Here is a 19355-nt window from a genome sequence, read left to right on the forward strand (position 1 = left end):
GCACAACTAAAACTGAAAGTAGCTGGCCTAGGAGGCGGGGTAGAGGAGAGGAGCTGGGCTGTCCTGAGGACAGTCAAGAAGTTTAACTTATCTGGTGCTGGAATGGTTGGTGACCTCACTCTCTACACACTGTTATCCCTGTGGCCCCTGACGTCTGCCGCAGAAGAAATATCTGTATCTTTTACTATTGGAAGCACCACTGACTGTCGCCATATATGCACCAATAATGCTGATTGATGGCTTACTATTTCTGTAACCTATAGGAATTAGAATTTTTGATCAGTAAAGACTCTTCAGCAACATCAGGACTGCCCATGGGCCTACCCCTCTAATACCCCTTTCACATCGTCAAGCAAGGTTGTGTATTTACATTAAACCGGGTCTGACATCGCCAAAATAACCCAGGTCAGACCCGGGTTGCCGATGTGAAAGGCGAGTTACACGGGAGATCACCAGGACCAGCCTCTGCAGGGACATTTCCATCAGACATTTGTGTACTCCCTACATTCTCACACCCATCCGTACTGCTCCTGTGAGACCAGAACATTTATTATTTTAAAAAAAAAAATGTTATCCCAGGTTTGTTTCTCTCGTTGATCACCTGCAAATGTGTTCAACCAGATGGTTGCCTCGGATGGTTCCTCCGCAGGCAGAATGTACTTCAATGTGAATCTTTCCATACAGGGTAAATCATACTACTACACAAGTGGCTCAACTTTCACAGTGTAACATTCATACTGTGGCCAACATTGCTGCCTCATCAGGTATGCTTTTGGATGTGCTGAAAAATACATGGACGGATGGTTTGTTGGGATCTGGCTCTGAGCAGCAAACAGTCATTGTGTCATTTCATCTGGGGTAACCTATTGCACCCAGGGTAATCCTACGCAGTGCACCCAAGATGGCTGCCTCACCTGGTACCTTGTAGGGCTGGAATAGAAAACCTATAGAAGTTATTACCCAATCCTGTATTATGGTTACTCTGCACCCTAGGTTTTCTTGTTTATATCAGTGTGGCTTCTTTTTGTGCCATTTTACTTAATTCTTCTGTATTGTCTATTACTTTTATGTCTGTAAAGCACCTTGTGTCCGGTTAGAGGAAGAGCGCTATAAAAGTTAAAATCATCATCGTCGTCAAAGTGGTGGAGAGATCTTTCCTTAAAGAGCTAATATAATCTTCAGTACAGATATATTAAAGACTTCAAAGTACTATGTATACCTGACACAATGTTGACAATGCGGTATGGAATGCCCAACATTTGGTAAAATGCCTCTGCTGTCTGAATCATCTCTTCAAACAATTCCCACGATTTGTTGTCATGAGGTGAAGCATAAATAAATTGCTCAATCTAAAGTGAAAAAGAGGAAAATGTAAGGTTATATACAATACTAAAGAAAAAGTTAAATAAATGACAACTGAGTAAATTGGATAAATATCTGCCAAAATTACCAGTAAACTAGTAAATGTTAGGTACATATTAAGAACATACATAAACATAGACGCTAGTACAATGACACTCATTTCGGTCTTCATAAAATATTATTCTTTCCTTGAATTATGTTAAAAAAAATAAAAAAAAGGATGTATAGTGTAATAGGTTACAGATTCAGCAATGGTACACAGGTGACGAAACTGAGGGGTAGATGTAGGAAGCGGTAAAATAGGGAGGAGAAGTGAGCCAGATGAGAAGTGGTCAATGGCAACTAATCAGCACTGAAACATCGACATTTGCATAATATAAAATTATACAGAACAGCTGATTGGTTGCCATTGTCAAATTCAAAATAGTATTTAGAAAAAGTAAATAACTGGCATTTTTCAGCAAATGCGTGTATACGAAATTGACACAGTATGCATGTGCTTTGAGTGGCGTACATAATAGGAGATTATATATTATATATAGTAGTTTACTTAATGTAAATATCACCATGTTTTCTCTCATATGAATCAGTATTTTACCAGCAGTAACCCAGTCATTACGGATGAATAACTGCACACTGCATTCACAAGTTATGACTAAGTTGCCAGGCGGGACCCTGAAACTATATATTGAACAAATCCAGTGTGTGGGCCATTGATGACTTGAAGGATGTTTTTCTCTCAGACCAATAGAGAGATTTCATTGTGTACTATTGATTCCCTATCGTATACAGTACATAAAATCGCACATCAGAAAGGAATCAGGTCACAGACACACTATGTCTGAAGACTGATAACTCCTGGTTCCGGGACGTACTTGGATATGTAAAAGGTATATTTGTTGGTTGTAATTCCCACCTATGTTATATCAATATGTTGAAATGCTATAGACTGTAAGGAAAAGTGTCTCTTTGCTGTAACTCTATACAGATTGGTAGAAGTATGTTTGTTATAAATAGTTGTATTGTAATTAACATACTATATTTTCTGTTATATCTTCTCTTTGTTGATTAAATCAGTTTTTGTGCCTTAGGGCACAATACAATAGTATATACAGCTGTATACTCTTTTTTTTAGAAGGTATTATTTTATTTATTATTTATTAACAGTTTCTTATATAGCGCATACAAATTACACAGCGCTTTACAGAGAGTATTTGAACAATCACATCAGTCCCTGCCCCAGTGGATCTTACAATCTATATTCCCTACCACATGTACACACACAGACATTCTAGGGTTAATTTGTTGGGAGCCAATTAACCTACCTGTATATTTTTGGATTGTGGGAGGAAACCAGAGTACCCGGAGGAAACCCACGCAAGTACGGGGAGAATATACAAACTCCGCACAGTTAGGGCCATGGTGGGAATCGAACCCATGACCTCAGTGCTGTGAGGCAGTAATGCTAACCATTACACCATCCGTACTGCCCATTAATGTGTGCATTACCACACCAGAGGAATACAGGTTGAGTACCCATTATCCAAATTATTCAGAAAACCATACTTCTCAAAATGTACTTTTATATTTTCTTTTTGGCTAAAAACCTACTGGGTACATCTGCAACTGGTACCACTGAGGAAATGATATGTAACTGGCATAAATATGTGCAAGAAAAGGATTGTACACTGAATTTAAATGCCAAGCAAACACTTTGTGCATAAAACAAGGTTTTAAAACCTGAAACAAATAAAATATATTTGTGTGTATTTCATGTGTTTGATGTGTCTGTACAACATAATTGCTAGATACCCCAAGATACCTCATTCAAATATAAAAATATTCCAAAATACGGAAAAATCTCTGAACCGGAGCATTTTGGATAAGGGATACTCAACCTGCATTACGCTAATAGATAATTTTTTTGTGGACGCAAACTGCATCTTATACCGTAGATGGGGGCTCAGAGCAGGAGGCTAGATTATCAAAGACACGCAGGGTGGTTTATATATAATGCTGATAAACCACATCCGTTCTGGGTAGTCGAGAAATTCTGGAGCAAATTTAGGTACTTCGTTGCGTATAGTTATAGGTCGGTGATACGCGCAGCACTGTTGACAGGTAGTAGTTACCAACCAGTCCCCAGACATTGTGCAACTGCACGCCATTCGATTGCTAGTCTCCGTACTAAAGTAGTTTGACCACATTCCCCCATTGAGAAGAGGCAGTGATAGGGGCAAACTGTTAAGATTGGAAAGCAAATGGATACTAAAGTTTGATTCTATGGCCCCGAAGGGACTTAATGAAAAATTTGTTTTACATTATTTTTTTTTATTAGTACCTAAGTACCCTTGGATCATTGAGTATAATTACGCTCATTGATTGACCATGTTGTTACATACGTTTGCTCAGTTTGAAACTTTATATCATATATAAATATTGTTGTATACGTATGCAAAATTTCCTTTTAATGTGTAATGTTAATTTTGGCTTTGAAGTATTTTTATAATTTTTTTTTTAACTGTATGTGTGATGGGAGGGTCCCTCGTTCCATGGCGTCAGCTGACCTAGCTGTGTTCGGCCCTTGATTGGGGGGCCACTTAATATTCCAGCAGATATTGGAGGACCGCACCCCAGAAATAGGGGGGTGTGGTCACTCAAAAGGGGGCTGTCTTTGAATGTATTGTAGCACACCATATACCCCTTTTACACATCACGCAACAACATATTATCATTATTATACACAATGTGTTTTTTAATGTCTGTAAAGCGCCTTGAGTCCTGTTAGAGAAAGTGCACTACAGATGTACCGGGTGTCATCTTTGCTGGCGATCCGCCAGCAGCATGCTGCTGGCGGATCGCCAGCAACACGGCGCCGCCATCTGACTGACGCGCGTGTGTCCCCCACGCACGCGCGTCACAGTATCCGGGCGGCGAGGCGGACGCATTACTGTCCGCCTCCCGCTCGAGGGGCAGGGGGGGGACCCGAGGAGGCTACGGGGGGGTGCGGTCGCCCGGTGTGGGCACCGGGCGACCGAGGGCAGCACCGTCGGAAAAGGACGCGCGCGCACCTCGTGCGCGCGCGTCCCCTTCCGGCATACAGATGGCGGCGCCATCGCCTGCAAAGAGGAGACCCGACCCATCTGTATATAAATTTTACTTACAATAGTATGCCCTTTACATTATTAATTCCACACACCAGCTCTCCCTTAGTAATTCCACACACCTGCCCCCGTTTGTTATGCCACGCCCCTGCCCCTTTAGATATTCCAAACACCTGAGCGCCAGCCTTGAAAAATGGCATTGATTGCAGCCCTATGCAGTCACGGCAACTCACCCATCCTCGGTGGTGGTGCTATGGCTGTAGTGACATGCGGGGGTCGGGCAGCTTGGCGCTGCGGTATGTGTGCCCGATGGTGGCTGTGTGTGCGCGTGGCATAGTCCTGCGGACTTTCGCGCATGCCCTCACACAGTCACATCCCCACGCATGTCTCTGTTGCAGGAGAAATCATTTGATGGTCGCGACCATCGAATTAATTCTCCTGGCTTCGCAAATAAGAGTCAGTGGAGGGGGGTGTGGCCTGACAGGACTAGGGAGAAGACTTCCATTAATGGAGCTCCCACTCCTACCCTAATAATTCGCCCATTTTCAGCACCAAGGCCCCCCCTCCACTCCCCACCTCTGTCCGCTGCCTCCCTGCCGGTGCTCCGATCTTGGTGGGGTCACGTCGTGGAGCCGTAGTGCTCTTGCGGGTTGCAGCCTACCCGCCGAGCGGAAGCTGGGACCTGTAGCTGTGCCGCTTCCCCCGCAGCAGCATCCGGCGGGACGGAGCATGCTCCCCCAGACACAGCCGCGGACGGCGGGCCCTTGGAGGGAGCGGGTCTCCGCCGTCCACCACAACCTCCCGGGTAGCCTCCGGAGCACTGCAGCCTACATTGGGACCAAAGCCGGGACCTAGATTTGGAGCCCGGGCCGGAAGCCGGATCCCCGCGGCACTACCAGCCTAAGCCACCAAGGACAGCACAGAGGGGGCAACTGCCCTTCTCTGAGACCCCCCTGCATCAGAACACCTCCCGATTGGCACAGGGAGTCAGGTGAGAGTTATTCCGGGCACATCACTTGCCACTACACAGACGGCAGCCATCTTATTGGTGGGAGAACTCCCCATCTCCCTTACCTAACATCCACCTCCAATGCCAGCCTCCTTAAGGGATCCTATATACCATAACTCCCTGACCCAACATACCCCAAGGGGGCACGGCCAGGCAGCCATAGCAGCTAATTCTGTCGCAGCTCACCCGCCTTCGCCACAGGATTAGGGACAGACGTGGGAGTGCACATCCCCTGCTCACGGGTACCCCACACACAGTGAGGCCCAGGAATTACACAGGAACGGCCTGAGAGAACAGGGCAGCAGCGTGATATAAGGTGGCATCCCCTGGGCCTGCCGGGTTCCCGCATAGAGGAGGCCCCCCTCGCTGAGCTCCTTGTCTGGTGTGAGCCTGCCTGGGCTCGGATTGTCACCTCACCCGACAGGCCACATCAACCCACCCCATCTCCGGTAACCGGGAGCACTCCCTTTCACCCCAGAAACCTTCCCCATCCCGCTAAGTGGGCCATGTGATCCCTCTATACTTGCCCTAAAGCAGGGGTACCGGGCTCCCCGTTCGCAATGCAGAGGTCCTACTGCACCCTTGATATAATTCAATTCAGGGAACTGAAGATCTTGGCTCTCCCTCCCTCTAGACCTAGTGGAGTCCTCACCCTTCCCTACTCACGTTGCTATAGGCTGTATAATGCCATCCAGGCGCCAGAAAGACGTGCCGGGAACATCAAAGTCTAACTTCTTCAAACTCCCATCTCCAGTGCAGGGGATTGCCAGTAAATCTTCTGCCCCATCTCCCCATAAACAGCTGTTAGCTCCTAGCGCTACCTCGGATTCTTCCTCAATACCCCCCGCGCTTTTATCAACTATGGGAGACAATGACCCCCTAACAATAGGAGCCATGAAACAACTGCTACATGCCTTCAAGACAGACTTCTCACAAGAACTCAAGGCAGCTGTGCAATCCTGCCAGCAGTCTATTGATGCAGTGGGACAACGGGTTGACCATTTAGAAATCAAAATGGAGGAAGTTGTGAAGTCCCACAATGAGCTGATTGTCTTACATGAAGAGCTACAGCAAGAGAATATGGCCCTACGCAGCAAACTAGGCGATATGGAGGACAGGTCGCGTAGGAACAATGTTAAGATAAGAGGCATCCCAGAATCTGTCACTCCAGATGGCCTGGTGCAATTTGTAACAGACCTATTCACCAAACTTCTACCAACGGTACATATCTCCGACTTCCTGTTGGACCGCATTCAACGTATCCCGAAAGCCAAAAATGCACCACCGGGAGCTCCACGGGACACACTGATAAGATTGCACTATTTTCACATCAAAGAGCGGGTTCTACGAGCAGCGAGGTCCTCAGACTAATCCGAATCTATCCTGGGAGAGCTACAGATCTTCGGGGACTTCTCAGCTTCTACCCTGGCAATGAGAAGAGCCTTTGCATCAATCACCAGATCCCTCAAGACTGCAGACATTCCATACTGCTGGGGCTTTCCAACAAAGCTGATAGTCAGACGCAATGAGACCACTACCATTATCGCTTCTCCGGCAGCCGGTGTTAAAATACTAGCGGAATGGAACATAGCTACCTCTCCGCCTCCTGCCAATAAAGTAGCCCAGGAGTGGTCTACGTCTGGACGTACTGCGTGAACGTAAAGAATACGATATGCTTGGTTCAGTTTAATTTCCTAGAAATGTGATAGTTGTTTATTTTTGCTTGTAGAAATTCTGCAACCTCCAGTTAATCTATCTCCACCTGGGAGCTTTGGCAGGGGGGGGTATCCATCGATACCCGGATAATATTTTGGGATCCTGGGTTATGGGTCCATGCCCCTCTCGGCCAGAAGTAGAACAGTGGTTCGAGTCAAGTTTGTCTGATATCTTAGATTAATGTGTTTAAAACTTACTCCTAGGTCAGTCATTGCTATGACATGCTCTCCTAGCCAGTTATCTGAATTTGTCCTAGGAGTACACAGTTGTTTGTTAGCCTAGGATCTTCCGCATTAATGGAAATAAATTCAGTTCCCTGCATTAGTTCGTTACATATGTTTATTGCATTGGTGTGCTAAAGATGTATTAATATTTACTTTGTGTTTACCATCGAGGGCCTTCCAGTACAGTCCTGTCTTTAGGCCCACGTCCCAATGTGCCGCCAAACTGGGCGGTCTTCTTTAACACCCACATAGGGTGTACTTTTCTATGTACATATTCCCTGTTATGCCTTTCCCTCCCTACTGAAACCCATGCCCAGCTACAGCCCGTTATGAACCATCCCCCCCCTCACCCGCAACACTTGGCATCCATATTGGCAAGCTACATCTGGTACTACTTATATTAGAGATAAAACACTATATATGTTTTTTTCCCTCCTTTTAAAATATATGGTTGCATATACACAGTCGCACATCGGCAGCTCTATGAACATACAGGCCCTGGAACTCCTTAGGGTCATTCAACTGTATGACAATACCCACCCACCAGTGAACGAGTACCCATGACCTCGAATAAGCTTAAAATATTGTCCCTAAACGTTAAGGCCCTAAACTCCCCCAACAAGTGGAGAATGGCACTGACCCACTTTGCCAGACTTAAAGCCAATATAGTTGCAGTTCAGGAGACACATTTTCTGGCCTCAGCAGCCCCACGCTTCTATGACAATAAGTTCCCACTATGCTTAACAGCTAATGGTCCAAAAAAAATAAAAAATGAAACAGCAATTCTCTTCTCCCAGATGTGTAGCTTTTCCCTGGAGAAACAAATTATGGACCCGGAAGGCCGATATCTAATAGCTATAGGTCAAATCGATAACAATCCAGTCACGATCGCTAATGTATATGCCCCCAACACTAAACAAGTTCCATTTATAAGGAAATTCTGTTCGACTCTCCACTCATCATACAAGGGATCACTGATCATAGTAGGTGACTTCAACCTAGTCCTAGACCCAGCTATGGACAAGTCGAAACCCTGGTCTGCCCCGGCAACGTCCCCCTCGAGAAACCAATTGCAGGCAGTTCAACGTATACTACATGAGTTCGGCCTTTATGATGTCTGGAGAGCAAGGAACCCTAATTGTAAAGATTTTACGGTACTTGTTTCCTAGCACGGCCACAATGGTATGGATCGTGTACCTTTAAGTTAAGGTACACGATCCATACGATGGACCCGATTTCCTTTGAAATCAGGTCCATTTTGCCGGCTAGGAGACAATATCGGGGGCATCGCGTTGGTCGGGACCATTAACAATGGTCCCGACGCGACCGACGCGATGCCCCCGATTTCCCCATAGGCTTCAATGTTAAAAAATATTTTAACATTGAAATCTTGTCGGGAAAGGTAAAATATCGGGGGCATCGCGTCGGTCGGGACCATTAACATTGGTCCCGACGCGATGCCCCCGATTTTTCCATAGGCTTCAATGTTAAAATATTTTTTAACATTGAAATCGTGAAAAAATGTGAAAAATGTGAAATGGGCCAATATGACCCATTTCACATTATAGATGTCCCCGTCGTCACCCCACGATAGACGCCAACCCGAAGCGTGGCGAGCGCAGCGAGCCCGCGAGGGGCGGCGGTGCACGTCCTCCGACCTTTTCATTCCCCTACTATCCACGTCGGCGTGGAGTTGAGAATAGAATAGTGTGGCGAGCGCAGCGAGCCACCGAGCCCGAAGCGTGGCGAGCCCCGCGAGGGGACGCGTATAACTTCACAGGTATACGCGTCCGCTCGCCACGCTTCGGGCTCGGTGGCTCGCTGCGCTCGCCACACTATTCTATTCTCAACTCCACGCCGACGTGGATAGTAGGGGAATGAAAAGGTCGGAGGACGCGCACCGCCGCCCCTCGCGGGCTCGCTGCGCTCGCCACGCTTCGGGATGGCGTCTATCGTGGGGTGGGGTGTACGCCGTGACATTTGGGGGGGTTGGGAATATTTTACATTGAATCCAATGTAAAATCGGGTCCCAGGGACCCGATTTACATTTCATTAAAAAAAAAATCGGGTCCAAAATCGGTCGGTCGCGTCGATCGCATCGCATGCGACCAAATCGCATGCGATGCGATCGACACGATTTTTCCGACACAACCACCCCGATGTAAATCGGTGTGGCCGTGCTAGGAAACAAGTACCGATTTTACCTTTTACTCATAGAACCTTTTCTAGGATAGACCTGTCCCTCTTGGACGGGAGGACCCTCCAACAAATTAAGAAAGCAGATATTTTGCCGATCCCATGGTCAGATCATTCAGCTATACTGCTCATTTGGGACTTAAGCTCGGCTAGACTGCCCCCCAGACCATGGCGACTGGCTGCGTACCTCTTGTCCGATGAAGACACTAAATCCCTAATTGACAAATCTCTAGCTTTGTTTTTAGAAACTAACTCCCCTAATGAAACCTCTCTCCCTATACATTGATGCACTTTAAAGGCAGTCCTTAGAGGCTCTTTTATCCAAGCAGCAGCTCAACATAGAAAGAACTTAACTAAGACGAGAGGAAATTGAAGCTAAACTACTAGACCTAAAAAATAAACTTAAATTAGACCCAACTAGCAGAATTACGTACCGAGAGCTCCTTAAGATGAGGGATGAGTGGAATGAGTTATCCATGTCAGAGGTTCGGAGAAATCGGTTTAAAATTAAACAAAAATTCTATACCCAGGGCGACAGAGCAGGCAGACTCCTAGCTAGGAAGCTGAGAGGGAAACAAGCGCAGGAACATACTAAGCAAGTTACAAATCTGAAGGGAACTACGGTGACAGATCCCCTAGACATTGCCAATGCCTTTGCGGAATACTATTCCTCCCTCTATAATCTCCGCCATGACCCTCTCACTCCCCAACCCAGCCCAGAATTGATAGAATCTTTTCTATGTCACATCAGCCTCCCCTCTCTAGATCAATCAACACTACACAACCTCGAGCGCCCCTGGTCTGAGGATGAGATCCGCCTAGTCATCGATAATCTCCCAGCAGAAAAAGGCCCCAGGTCCAGATGGCTATATTAATAAATTTGGTACTTATGAGTTATCTGGGCGCCCGATTTTTTTATTGTATGCCTTAAGTTAAGGCATACAATCAGATGCGATGCGATATCGCATCGCATCGCATGCGACCATCGGATGCGATGACCCGATTTTTCCATAGGAATCAATGTTAAAATGGACAGAATCCATTTTAACATGGAATTCAATGGGAAAAAGGGGTCCTTTTCATACCCCTACTATCCAAGTGGGCATGGAGTTGGATATAAACCTGTGGCGAGCGTAGCGAGCCACCGAGCCCGAAGCGTGGCGAGCGAAGCGAGCCCCGCGAGGGGACGGTATTCTATGTCCCCTCGCGGGGCTCGCTACGCTCGCCACGCTTCGGGCTCGGTGGCTCGCCACAGGTTTATATCCAACTCCATGCCCACTTGGATAGTAGGGGTATGAAAAGGACCCCCTTTTCCCATTGAATTCCATGTTAAAATGGATTCTGTCCATTTTAACATTGATTCCTATGGAAAAATCGGGTCATCGCATCGCATCGATGGTCGGATGCGATGTGGCCGATCCGACCCGATTTAGAAATCGGGCGCCCGGATAACTCATAAGTACCATAAATTCTATAAAATCTACCAAGACCAACTAACCCCTCTATTAGCCCCCCTCTATAATGAAACATCAGCACAAGGCTCCTTCCCGGCTGAAATGCTAGAAGCCCGAATTGCTACGTTCCCAAAACCAGGTAAGAATCCCAAAATTCTGACCAACTATCGCCCCATAGCTTTACTAAATACTGATGTTAAAATCTACGCTAAATTGATAGCGAATAGACTAAACCCGATTCTCCCACACCTAATCAATCAGGACCAGGTGGGATTTGTGATGGGGAGACAGGCACCTGACAACACAAGGAGGACCATACACCTTTTAGATGCCTTCTCCGGGTCGACAGAGCCATTATTGTTCCTATCACTAGACGCGGAGAAGGCATTTGACAGACTCCACTGGGGGTATTTACAGGCCGTCCTGCAAAAATTCGGAATCAGAGATAGGGCCCTATCCTCCATTATGGCCCTTTACTCTAACCTGTCAGCCAAAGTTTTTGTGAACGGCATGCTTTCATCAACTTTTGCGATATCTAATGGCACCCATCAAGGGTGCCCGCTATCCCCACTAATGTTTGTCCTCGCCCCTAGCGGAAGCGATCAGAGCAACCCCCGAAATAGAAGGCCCATATCTATTTAGTCGCTCATACAAGATTTCCCTATTCGCAGATGACGTTCTCCTCACCATTGCCAACCCTCTCACCTCCCTGACCGCCCTCCATAAGATTCTACATACCTATTCTTCAGTTTCTTACTATAAATTAAATAGCTCCAAAACGGAGGCCCTACCCGTGAATATACCGGCAAACACCCTAGCAGAATTAAGACTAAACTATGACTACTCATGGCAGACAGATAGTATAAAGTACCTAGGTATCCACATTACCCCTAAAGTATCGGATATAAATTGCCGCTAATTACCTTCCGCTACTACATAAATTCTCCCAGATGACTAATGAATGGATGCTTCTAGAGACCTCGTGGCTCGGTCGAATCTCAGCCCTAAAAATGATTCTACTCCCTAAGTTACTCTATCTTTTCAGAACTATTCCTATCCTCCTCCCAAAACATTTGCTAACCAAATTTAACACAGCATTTTTAAAATATATTTGGAGAGGTAAAAAACCTAGATTAGCCAGAAGCAAAATGTGCCTCCCTAAATCGAAGGGAGGGCTGGCCTTCCCAGACCTCCTTTCATACCAAATAGCATGTATTTTAGCTCCACTTCACGCTTGGTTTGTAAGCGACGATATTAAACCGTGGGTCCTCCTGGAGAAAGGAATTCTGTCCCCAATTGAACTCACTGACGTCTTGTGGCTCCCCCTATCAGAGTCTCCTACCGCTATCGAACACTCCTCCATCCTACTATCCTACTATCCTGGCTAACACTGGTATCGACAATACCGGAAATCTCTCTCCCTTCCCCCGACTCATCCATGGCGGGAATAGCACACATGATTCCAAATCTATCACTAGACCACTGGATTTCTCAGGGCATTCCAACACTGGGAACTATCCTAAGAGAGGGCTCCTTACTCTCATTTGGCGACATCCAAGCCTCCTTCTCAGTCTCCACCAAGCACTTTTATAAATTTCTCCAACTGCGACATTGGGGGGGGGGGGGCTGTACTCTGTAACCAAACAATATAGTGCCAATACCTAAATACATCCTTCATAGACTTACTAGAACAAACACCAAGGGCTCCATTACCTGGTGGTACAATGCACTCACGGACCCGCAGCACCCTGTTAAATCACGTTCCCAATGTAAATGGAGGCATGATCTTACGAGCCCCCTACCGGACAACGATTGGAAAACCATCTTCCACAACTGCTTCCGTATCTCCAAATGTCAGTCCCATATAGAACAATTCTACAAATTAGTACACAGGCTATATCTAACTCCGGCCCTCCTCCACTCAATTTGGCCATCCTCCCCCAACACGTGCTGGAGACAGTGTGGAGGAGTGGGAACACTTCTCCATATATTTTGGTCCTGCCCTAAACTGAAGGGGATGTGGACCTAGGATATTCACATTGCTTTCGGATATCTCAGGTGTCCCCATATCTCCACACCCGAAAATAGCTATATTCCACCTGTTACCGGATTTTGTCCCTAAAGATACCCATTATGTGCTCGGTCATATCCTAATATCGGCCAAGTTGTTTCTGGCCAGTCACTGGCAGACCCCTCTGGTTCCTACGATCCTAACTATTGAAGAAGCGGTCAATAACCACTTCCGACTCGAGACGGAGGATTCCGCCTGTGTCACTCCCTCTACGCCTGCTACAGCAAAGTGGTCGGCCTGGCTCGCTTATAAAATAGCAAAGGCTTAAACCTACACCCCAGAAAGAGCTACCCGCACATACACGATTTATACATTCTTTCTAGAGTTGACTATTGTTCAAAGTGGAATGTTATTGAAGACTTCTGTATTGTTCTAACCATAAGTCTGTACCGAAGGTATATATATTACTTGTTATTGCAAGTTGTAAAGTGTTGTAAAGTGTTGTAAAGTGTTGTATCCCCCCCCCCCCTCTTTCTTCAATCCGCCCCCCCCCCCCTCCCCTAGCGGTCTATTCGACACGCTCTTGAAAATTCAATAAAAATGTAATCTTTAAAAGAGTCAGTTGAAACGCTGGGCGTTCCCATGGACATCCCCCATCCCCATCCACCCCAACTTTGCGAACAAATCGGCGACTATGCAAGACCCAAAAGCGGTTTGCAAAGGGGAGCTGCAGATGCACATACGAGACCATATGCACAGCCCGAAATATCAAAACTGGGCCGAATTCACCCCGTTCCGAACAGATTAGTATACGGGTCAATGTCCTATTTGCACTAGAGGACATATTGGCATGTGGGGCTAAGGATCCAGTAAGCATACCTAATAAATAAAAAAAATAAAAAAAAAAAGGTCTGCGAAGGTGAAACCAATGCTAGTCTAGTTGTAAATATTCAAGTATTTTTTTTACACACATTGAAAATGCTTTATATATTTTTTTCAATGGAATCTACAAATATCAATAGAAGAACATCATGACTAGATGTTAAGAATCTGTGCATTGAAGGAATTTTATATAAAAGTGGAGAACATTTGTATAATCATAGTAGTAGTGACATCTCAACACCAGTTAAGTGATTTTGCATATAAATGTGCAGATATATTTTTCTCTACCATGTACTGTATTAGAAGGTAGATCCAATATAAATTGGAGGAAATACATTGTTAAAATGGAAGTAGGGAGAGTTGGGGGTCTGTTGCACAAGACTGGCAGACTCAGGGTAGTAAAATACAAATTGGCCCCCTATTGTATGATTTATTGGATGTGTTCATAAGCAACAGGGGTGTGCTACCACAGACAAGAAGGGTTAATGATTTAATACTTGGAAAGAGAAAGGTTTGTCATTGGGGGTGCACCAGTTACAAGAAAAAAAGTCATAAAATATACCTTTTATTATTTGCAGGTTAAAAACTGCGAAATATGACAAACATACAACATACACTCAAGTGAATTCAGGGCCCTGAGGAAGATCTGCAAAGCGTACGCCGGCCGACCAAGCCGTGCAGACGTCTTCTGAGCACTGTCATACAGTGTTGTCCTTTTCAGGACTCTAATGTACCCACTGTGCAGCACCGTACCCAGTCTCAGTTCAGCCGGAGAACGGTACTGAGCGTGTCGGTGAGTGAACGCTGGGTTGCCCTGCTGTTTGCATCCCCAATACAGGGAGATGCTGCTGACGGTCAGTCCATTAGTAGTGGCTGAGATTAGAACTGTTCTCAAACGGACGTGTTACAAATAATATGCTTTGCCAGGTGAATGCAACAGCAATTTGTGCTTACAGCTATACAGCATGTAGAAATTGTCCATATTGTAATTATCATTCAACTAATAAACTTGGCATCAGACCATCTAGACAGCAGATATTGCAACAACCCAATTATTAGTGTTTGATTGTCTATGACACCCCTCTTACCTTTTATGCAGCATCTAAGAATAGTATACTTACGGTATTGGTGCCTCTGCACCGTAAGGAATTATAATTGCCTGCATTTCTAACTAAAAGTTAATTGGAATCACTACACACCATCGTCTGTCTGAACAGTATTATACTTACAATTGATAAACTCTGGTTATGCAAGCATACAAAGTATCATTAACAATTTAACCACTCAGGATTCTGCAGGACTTATTAAAACAAGTGACACAGACCTGAATTTGAAGACACCTTTCCTCTATATAGATATCTAATCAATTATTTTTTAAGGAAGCAATTGTAAGGTGTCGCCTATAATATTAGGTTTTCATTATAAATAATAGACAGTTGCTCTTAAGACTCCGCACGTGCATCTTTTAATTGCACTGTATTCACTTGTGTTGATGTTATGTCATATTTCGCCGTTTTTAACCTACAAATAATAAAAGGTATATTTTATGACTTTTTTCTTGTAACTGGTGCACCACCAATGACAAACCTTTCTCTTTCCAAGTATTAAATCATTAAAATGGAAGTAGCAGGGAGGAAGGCAAAAACATACATAAAAAAAAAAAAAATCTAAAATCTATATATACAGGATACAAAATTTTAGCTTTATTTTACCTTTTCGAACTGGTGCACTCTGAAAATCCCTCTTGTATCTCTTCCATGGGAGCCTACTTCCTGACGAAAGCAAGTGGATAAGCCTGCGTAGCGGATAGGCAAGTCTTCAGGCTTCAACCATTCATCACGATGTAAAGCAGCAATTGGTTGCTCTGAAGTTGCAATCAAATACTTCTCATCAATGGAGCCATCATCAGACTTCTCACTGCCTTTTCCAATCACCTGAATTTTAAAACAAAAACAAAAACCTGATGGTAAAAAAAAAGTTATATATATATATTTTAATATATCAGTGAGCACAAAAATATTTAATCTAGTATATAAATATACAAGTAGAATTATGTAACAATATTTGGCAAACCCAAAAATGTTCAGTAACAGGGTGAAAGTATAAAAATACAGTTTTGAGAATCAGAAGATTTACTGTGGTTTATGATGGGATTGAACCCACTCATCAAACCTGCTAAAAACTTCCTCAAATAAATAAGGAGTAGAATATAATAAATAAAATGTCTAAAGCTTGGCATACACAAGTGCGATTTGCCCACTTTTCACCCAATTCCGACGGATCGGGTCAAGAAATCAGGTGTAAAGTGGCATATCGTGTGTGTTCTGTCTCAGTTTCAGGGCTGATGCGCAGTCCCGTGTACATTGGATGCGCGTAGGATCGGTTGAATCCCACAGCTCTTGCTGGGATCGCATGCGATCCTGCTGCTTAGCAGTCGCCTGGGATCAAAGGAGATGCAGCAGTCGCCTGGGACTGAAGGAGACGCAGCAGTCGTCTGGAGATGGTATACTGGAGATGAGCAGTGAAGCCGAGGGCACCTAAACAGTAACTGATGGTGATTAAATGTATTACATTGGGAATTGTCTAGAACCAAAGGAATCGGAATCAGAAAAAAATAGAGGGAGTCAGGCAGTGCAGCTGGATGGGGCTGGAGAGTAACAGCTGAGCTTCATAGCAGGGATACCTTGGTCCGGAGGAGATGCAGCAGTCGCCTGGGACCAAAAGGAGATGCAGCAGTCGCAAGGGACCAAAAGGAGATGCAGCAGTCGCAAGGGACCAAAAGGAGATGCAGCAGTCGCAAGGGACCAAAAGGAGATGCAGCAGTCGCAAGGGACCAAAAGGAGATGCAGCAGTCGCAAGGGACCAAAAGGAGATGCAGCAGTCGCAAGGGACCAAAAGGAGATGCAGCAGTCGCAAGGGACCAAGAGGAGATGCAGCAGTCGCAAGGGACCAAGAGGAGATGCAGCAGTCGCCAGGGACCAAGAGGAGATGCAGCAGTCGCCTGGGACCAAAAGGAGATGCAGCAGTCGCCTGGGACCAAAAGGAGATGCAGCAGTCGCCTGGGACCAAAAGGAGATGCAGCAGTCGCCTGGGACCAAAAGGAGATGCAGCAGTCGCCTGGGACCAAAAGGAGATGCAGCAGTCGCCTGGGACCAAAAGGAGATGCAGCAGTCGCCTGGGACCAAAAGGAGATGCAGCAGTCGCCTGGGACCAAAAGGAGATGCAGCAGTCGCCTGGGACCAAAAGGAGATGCAGCAGTCGCCTGGGACCAAAAGGAGATGCAGCAGTCGCCTGGGACCAAAAGGAGATGCAGCAGTCGCCTGGGACCAAAAGGAGATGCAGCAGTCGCCTGGGACCAAAGGAGATGCAGAAATGGGCCCGAAAGGGGTGTTTTCTCAAGACACTTATATCAATCAGTGTGAGGTGATAGGCTGCAGCAAATAGGTTACAAGTCTGATATTGCAGGATTCACTGTGGAGAATCATGTGATCGCATCCAAAATGGTGTGGTATTGGCAGGCCTGCTGCCATGAATAATGGTGAAGGAGCGGCATGCTGTGATTGGTGGCTGCCAATGGCAGAGATATATGGAGTACTGCAGCAGCTGTAGGTCCACAAGGAGTGCCGGCTGGTGGCAAAGCTAAACATGGGACTTCAAGAGCTGGTCCTATGGGAGGGTACACTAAAGTCCGCAGCACATAAAACTGCTCGCCCACAAGAAGCGTCCTCAGAGGTTAACACATGGAAATGTTTTGCAAACATGTGGACAGAGGACCAGGTAGCAGCTTTGCACAGCTGATCAGCCGAAGGTCCGAGACACGCAGCTCAGGAGGACGACACAGGCCTCTTTGAATGGGCATTAATCCGGCCCGGAACATGTTCTACTCACATTAGTGTAAGCAAACATTATAACCAAACTCAACCAATGAGCAATCATCTGTTTAGAAGCTGGCCAAACTTGCATATGAGCATCATAGAGAACCAGCAAAGAATCAGTCCACCAAAAGGATGAAACTCTAGAGAGGTACTCCCGAAGGGTCCAAACCACATTTAGATGTAAAAATTCAATCTAGAAAACTAGATTAACAATTTCCTGATTAACATGAAAATTCGACATAACCTTCGGAACCAAAGAGGGCACCGTCCGAGGAACCGCCTTATCATAGTGAAAGATTAGGAACGGAGGCATGCATGACAAAGCCCCTAATTACGAAACTCTTGGTCGTAGAAATTACCAGAAGAAAGGTAAGTTTCCATGCAAGAAACTGTAGGTCCCCCGACTCAAAATGCGCAAAACCAAGCCCGCTGGAGTACAGCGTTCCAACGACAAATCCCAAGAAGTCACAGGTGGACAGTAGGACGGCCTTATACGAACCACGCCCCGCAAGAAAAAAAGGTGTGCACCTTGCTCCTGAAAATAGACAGAGGTGCAACTTTAGGACTTGCAGGACCATGCAGGTTTGGCATTTGTCGACACCATCACCCAAAACCAAGTAAGGAAAGATCTTCCTTTTAACGGGTTTTCTGAGTCCATCCACTACTGAAGGGAAAGACGAGTCTCTGAAGACAAATCTCAAGACACTCCTGTTCCATAGTTCCATGGTATGGGATACTGCAGTATGAGGAAACCAACTGTTGAAGGTCCCTGGCCTTAATCTTCCTGTAGTAATAATCAATGTAAATGAGTAAAGAGAACCCCCAAGAAATTGTATCCGCTGGGACGGCAGGAACTTCCTCATGTTCAGGATCCAGCCATGGTTCTGTAACAATGGAACAGGTGTTCCCATAACAACTGCTCCGACTCCATGTCATGAACACCACAACCCTTACAAGGACCCTGGGTGCTGTGGCTAGGCAAAAACAGAAAGGACTTATTCCTATGGAAGACATTATCAAAGACTGATGCCCCCTCTAAAATCGGCACATCCCAACAGGCATCTGAAACGTTCAGAGATGCCAGATTATCTCCCGTTCCATACTCTGATTACTGACTGCAGAGACTCCATCCTGAAGTGATCCACCCACAAATGCTTGCTGAGTGACTTCAGGGTGAGAATGAGCCTGAAAGACCCATGTGGTTTGGGAACTAAAAAAGAGGATTGAATAGAACCCTCTTGTTTATACCCCTTTGGGTACCGGAATCATCACTCCATTCTGTATTAGAGACTTCCCCGCTCCAAAAAATGCCCGTCACTTCAGAGGATCCCTTTGAAGAGTACTGGGGAGAAAATGTTGTGGGGCCGGGCCCCGTAGGTTTAACCTGTAACCCTCAGAGACCAAACTCAGAGCCCGAAGGTCCTGAGTAGACAGAAACCAGCTGGTCTGAATCTTAAAAAAAGACGCAGCGCCTCGCCCCCAGGTGGCATCAAGTAGTCCGGTAGGGGTCTTTGTAATAAAA

The 19355-nt window shown here is 45.7% G+C and overlaps 1 protein-coding gene across 1 annotated transcript in view; it reads right to left on the minus strand.

Annotated features, from left to right (window-relative positions):
• Positions 1–19355, minus strand: part of SARS1 (seryl-tRNA synthetase 1) — a 97163-nt gene that overhangs the window by 11142 nt on the left and 66666 nt on the right. The window contains exons 7-8 of the mRNA XM_083173158.1: positions 15671–15892; positions 1220–1349 (exon numbers count right to left, since the gene is read on the minus strand). Of these exons, the coding sequence (XP_083029284.1) occupies positions 1220–1349; positions 15671–15892 (352 nt within the window). The remainder of the gene's footprint in view (positions 1–1219; positions 1350–15670; positions 15893–19355) is intronic.

The sequence above is a fragment of the Crinia signifera genome, chromosome 2 (assembly GCF_055691185.1).
Source record: "Crinia signifera chromosome 2, ASM5569118v1, whole genome shotgun sequence".
Lineage (NCBI taxonomy): Eukaryota > Metazoa > Chordata > Amphibia > Anura > Myobatrachidae > Crinia > Crinia signifera.